At 40.7% G+C, this 6,000-nt stretch overlaps 1 protein-coding gene across 1 annotated transcript in view; it reads right to left on the bottom strand.

Moving 5' to 3' along the window:
* Positions 1 to 496: 496 nt before the first annotated feature.
* Positions 497 to 6,000, bottom strand: part of LOC141086567 (NXPE family member 2-like) — a 124,463-nt gene continuing 118,959 nt past the window's right edge. The window contains exon 3 of the mRNA XM_073572714.1: positions 497 to 2,356. Coding sequence (XP_073428815.1) covers positions 1,821 to 2,356 — 536 coding nt within the window. The 3' untranslated portion in view covers positions 497 to 1,820. The remainder of the gene's footprint in view (positions 2,357 to 6,000) is intronic.

Below are 6,000 nucleotides of genomic sequence, written 5' to 3'. Positions count from 1 at the left end.
AACAATCCTTTTTTGAAACATGTTAGGCTTTTTCTGAGATTTGTTGATGACATAATCATGGTTTGGGATGGCTCTCAGGAATCATTCTCTGAGTTTGTGAAGTATTTGAACGTGTCCAATACCATGAATATGGGATTTACCTCCAAATTTGGTGGTGGAGAGTTGGAGTTTTTGGATGTGCAGGTAAGGGTGGCAGAGGGATTTCTGAAGACAGAAGTCTTTTGGAAGCCTTCCTCCAATAACTCATTGCTGCACTTTAACAGTGCCTATCCACAGCATTTAAAGAAATCCCTACCTAGCCAATTTCTTGGCTTAAAAGGAATTAATAATGATACAGAGCATATTAGAGAACAATATTTGGATTTATACGGTAGATTTGCTGAAAGGGGGTTACTCTAAAGCAGTTTTGGATACAGTCTTAGATAGAGCTAATGCTTCTAATGTTGGGAACCTTTCTATTGCACAGAGAAAGAAGATTAAAACATCACAGAACAAGAAAGGCAATAGATTTATATTTAATTTTGAATTTTGTCCTATGGACAGACAAATTAGGACAGCGATAAATAAAAATTGGCATTTGTTAGAGAAAGAGGCTGAAATCTCAGACGTGGTAGCAAGAGGTCCATTGGTGACTAATAGGATGACAAATAATCTAAAAGACCTATTAGTACAGAAAAGGATTAGGGCTGAATCAAAAAACTGGTTGAAGAAGAGCATACCAGCGAGTAATTTCAAGTTTGGAAATTGTTCATTTTGTTATTTTCATCTAACCACAAAATATTTAAATATAGAGGGCATTTCATATGCGGTACGTGATTTTATTTCATTTCGTACCTGTTATCTTGTTTATGTTACTTTTTGCCCCTGTGGTTATCACTATATTGGCAAAAGCATTCGTCCGCTTTTTGTCTGTTTACGAGAGCATTTTAATTCTATTCTTTCTGGTTAAGTCCCTAGTCCCTAGACTAATTAACCACATTAGAGAAACCCATGCTGGCAACCCAGAGGTATTGCGATTTGTGGGGATTGAGGTAGTGAAATTGCCTGCACAAGGAGGAGATCTCCATAAGATACTGCTTAAGAAGGAAGCCAGGGGGATTATATGTACCCATGCTCAGGGTGCTTCAGGATTTAATGACAAAGTTGATATGTCTGTTTTTTTGGAACTCATGAAAATTGTTTTTAATCAGAAAATGTATATGTGTTTCATAGATGTTAGTCTTGCTTTTATTTTTTTGTTGTTCACTGACATTTCACAGGTTGTTTGAGGTCTCCACTGATTTGGATGACGTAGGCGGAGAGGAAACTCTGTACGTGTATATGAGTCTCGTCATTTCCTCCTCACCTAGGACCCGTAGAAGCGCTTTGTAGCACGAAACGGCCATCGTCTAGTACGTTTCCATCAATAAGCTGCCCTGTCTTTGTTTATGTGAATCCACAATAAAGGATATTTGTCTGGGATGGTGAGTGCCATTTTCTTCATTGAATGGTGAATTTGGACACTGACTCAGCATTATTTCATGTTTGGCACACGTGTCCCTGGAGCTGATATTGCCTTGATTTCCCAGAGGTGTGCAGCTGTGGTAGTCACCTGTTTTCTTTCATGTGTTTAGTTCCATTGTTAACCTGCTTACGTGATTATTACAACCCACAATCTCAGATCTTCACAAGGGGGAAGTAACAGTAGAATGTCAACCTGAGCTGAATTGGTTATAGCATTTCTCATCACATCCACCAAGAGGTCTCAAATTTAGGATTCCAAATTGAAGATGGTAAGTAGGAGGCACCAATAACAAAAGATGGCTATTTTTTCAGTAATATTAGCAAATATATGTGAGGAACAATTCTATCTGGCTCTTGACTACGTGTTCTGGAGGATGAACATCATGTGTATTGTGAGCGACAGTCATGTCCCAAGCATCAATCACAGCAACAGAGAGATTTCTGAAGACATCTTTCAAAATCATGCTGTTGATGTAAGCATGGAAGTCAGTGAATCTCTCGGAATCAAGACCATCATTTCTTGTATTTTCAGTTTTGATGATGACCTTGGTATCAGGACTCCTCAAGAAGAGGCGAATCAAAGCTTTTTGTACATGAATAACTCTTCTAATAAATATTTGGACTGGGAAAAGCCTGAAATGTTGACCCAAACAAATGACAATCACGTAATTGGAACCTCCTGCTAGACGATCTATCTGCTCATGGACAAAAGCATTATCTTTGACCATGTATAAGAGACTTGAAACAATTGGATGACTGTGCATTTTCCACTGTAAATTAATATTTCTTTTATGATCTACTGCTACCATCAAAGTATCCAGTCCTTCTCTATGTAGATCAAAAGTCTTAAGACCTGTGTAAAAAAAAACAAAAACATAAAACCTTGAAATTAATTAAGACCATGTAATACTACAGTCATAATCATGTTGCAAGTACAATAACTCTGGTAAAATATATATATATTTTTTTTAAATATCAGGCTAGATGATGACACTAATTTGATTTAAAGCTGAGCAAATCAATTTAATGTGAATCAAATTCATTTTGAATTTTAAGACATTTGCCAATCAAATTCAACAATTTTCTATTAAATTGGTACGAATTGCAAAATAAATGTCCACCCCCATTTTACACAAAGCAAAATATTGCATCAACATTAATGTCTAAAAACTATCGCATCAAATGGTACAGTACATCCAATTAGGGGAGACTATCATAGCCTTTTAAAAAGTAGAAGCATGGAATACAGCAACATTACATGATTAATCAGGAGAATTAGAAGACACCACGGCTCACAGCTTAACGAAAGAGATAGGGAAAGAAAGTAATAAAATACTGAACAAACTGTACAGATTTTGTCTCACAGCACAGCAGTAAAGAAGATTAAGGTGTGAGGAACAGGCTGTTGGTTGCCACCAGTTATTATACATTTACCTATAGCTATATTTGTGGATGTCATTTTAACCAAGACTTTGACTAAAGCTGTGTTTGCATTAAAGAGCTTGAAATGAGTTTAATACAGATATAGGAGATAGCAGAGTATTACACGTCTTTATAGTGAAAATGTGAATTGCAAGTACTGCAAAACTACCAAAGAATGGGGTTGGTGCACACTGAAATTTAAAAAAAAAATTGTGGAAAATTTGAATTTCAAAAGATTTGCTCACTTCCAGTTAGCAATTTCGTTTTTCATAGTTACATCAGTTTTACTAACCAAAGATAAAAACTTGCCAATTTTGCAAAGATAATAATAATAGCAATAATTTTATTTCTATAGCGCCAACATATTCCGCAGCACTTTACATTATAGAGGAGACTTGGACAAATGACAGACATTACAGCATAACAATAATCACAGATCAATACAGATAACAAGAGGACTGAGGGCCTTGATCACAAGCTTAGAATCTATAAGGAAGAAGGCAAGACATGAAAGGTGAATGGTAACAATTGCTTTTATTGTTCGGACCAGCCATAGTGTACAAATCGGGTGTTCCTGTATGCTGCATGAACCAGTTAACAGCCTAAGTATGTAACAGTACAGGCACAGAGGGCTATTAAATGCATAAAGCATGTGAGAACATGATGTGAGGAACCTGAATGTGGCAAAAAAAAAATTATGAATGTGCCACACAGGGATAATTAGGTTAATATGTTGAGGCGGTGGGCCAGTCTGAACAAGTGCATTTTTAGGGGATGCTTAAAACTATAAGGATTGGGGATTAATCGTATCAATCTGGGTAGTGCATTCCAAAGAATTGGTGCAGCACATGAAAAGTCTTGGAGACTGGAGTGGTAGGTTCTGATTATTGAGGATGCTAACCTCAGGTCATTAGCAGAACGGAGGGCACGGGTAGGATGGTAGGCTGAGACAAGGAAGGTGATGTACGGTGGTGCTGAGCCTTGGAGAGTTTTGTGGGTGAGGGTAATAAGTTTGTACTGGATTCTGGAGTGGATGGGTAACCAGTGTATTAATGGCACAAGGTAGAGGCGTCGGTATAACTATTGGTGAGGAATAAGATAGAACAAAATAAATAAATGCAAATAAAAGAAATATGCAAGTAAAAAAAAAGGTGGGATAAAGGGGGAGGATAGTAGAGGGAGTGTCATGCCGCCGCTGCGGCCGCCTCCAGCTCCTGTCTCTTTGCAGCTGCCTGCGTCCATCGCGCCGCCTCCCTCGAGCCCTGCTGTACTCACCGGCTCTCGGCGTCCTGGTGTGCGCCCGCCCTGGCCCCTGCTCCTGTCATCCGTCAGGGGCGCGCGCGCACTGAATTCAGTGGCACACGTGCACCCCATTGCTAGGCAACCACGCCTGTCAGCCCAGCCTCCTCCCCAGCCTGCTTCATGGCTTGGAGGTTCCTGACCCAGAAGTCCTCTGCGCACTCTGCTTATCAGGCCACCTCTTCCTCTGGGCTGTGCCTGACCGTCATTTGTGCTTTACAAGTGATTCTGGCCCCATGTCCTCTGTCGCTCCTTGCCTTCTCTATTGCTTGCCTTGTCGCCTTGTCTGTGCCCTCACACCCTCCATGTGCTTTCTCCTAGTGCCTGCTCTCCAGTGTCTCCATATCCTGCCCGTGTTCCCTTACCTGTGTTCCAGCCGTGTCTTCCTGACAGTGATGACCATCTGTCCGTGTTCCTGTGTCCAAGCCGTGTCTCCCTGCCAGTGTCTCCACTCTCCACCCTCTCTGTGTTCCCGTGTCACAGCTCTGTCCGTCTACCACCAGTCTGCCTTGTCCTTCGCTGAGGTCTCTTGTTCCGTCCCCGGGTACCAGCTGCCGTGGTGATAGTCTCTCTCGGGCCTGCCCCTAACGCTCCCTGTATGGGGGGTGGTCCACCTGGTCCGCTCACCCCGGAAGAGGTTCGTTATCACGGTCCAGCGGGTCCACCCTTGGAGGTCCACTCATCCTCACAGGGAGGAAGAAATATCATGTCTATATACAGTTGTAAGATTCAATAAGCAACTGGAGTAATCAGAAAATGGTGTACGAAGGATTATTACATAAGATCTAAAAATAAACAGGAATAAGAAAGGTGTGGACGTAGAGGGATTGCACTACAATGAGTACAACACCCCTAGCATATGTGAGATATAGCTGGAATGGAAGATGCTGCTGCCAGTGTCCTAAGTTCTCAGTCCAAGTGTGCTGGAATCATGCAGAAGGAAGACATACGCAAAGGAAAAGAGTATGGCTGAATACCCCACAGGAAAGGTCATTGATGATGAAGCACAATAGTTTTTTTATTTGTTTCTGTTACTTGACAAAAGGCTCAAAATTGTCCAGTCTCATGTACATGCTTAAGAACAAAAGATTGGACACTCGAAACAGTGCTCAGGTGTGCTTATTTTGATCCAACATCTCTGGCTGTTCCTATTTGGAATGAAATTTCCAACTTGTTTATACCACACTACATCTGAAATACGCACAATGTGGTGATGATCCTTTATGTAAGTTTGTTTTCTGAGTAATGAAACTGGCATAATGGACTGTAAATGTACAGTTTTAGGATAAAAGGAAAAATGTATATAAAGAGGCAAAGGTTGCCATTGTCTTTATTGCTTTAGTACAAAACACAAAAATTATTCTCAATTCTGCAGAGGGAGAAATGTAAATGTAAATTCCATAGTGTGGACAATTTGGTACATTCAATGCCTGCATGCTCCAAAACTATTCAAAGGAAATCCTACTCCACCCAAGGAATTCCTACTCCACCCGGTCGGAGAGCTTTTCAGCATCAACTAAGTGAAGGTACAGTTGGACTCATGTATGGTATGGGATATTGATGTTTTTAAAGGGAATCTGTCAGCAGGATTGTTTTGAGTAACCAACAGACAGTGTCAGGTCGGTGCCGTTATACTGATTAAAATGATACTTGGGGTGATGAAATCCGTCTTGTGGTTGTTGTGTAATCTTTATTTTCAGCTTTGAGTTAATGATATGCTCATGCTCCAGGACGGCCTGTGGGGGTCTTCATGTGGTGCTCTACTTAGCTATTCAT

Source organism: Dendrobates tinctorius, unplaced genomic scaffold, assembly GCF_039654945.1.
Source record: "Dendrobates tinctorius isolate UK_male_01 unplaced genomic scaffold, ASM3965494v1 ptg000032l, whole genome shotgun sequence".
Classification (NCBI taxonomy): Eukaryota; Metazoa; Chordata; class Amphibia; order Anura; family Dendrobatidae; genus Dendrobates; species Dendrobates tinctorius.
This window is presented reverse-complemented; position numbering and strand designations above follow the sequence as displayed.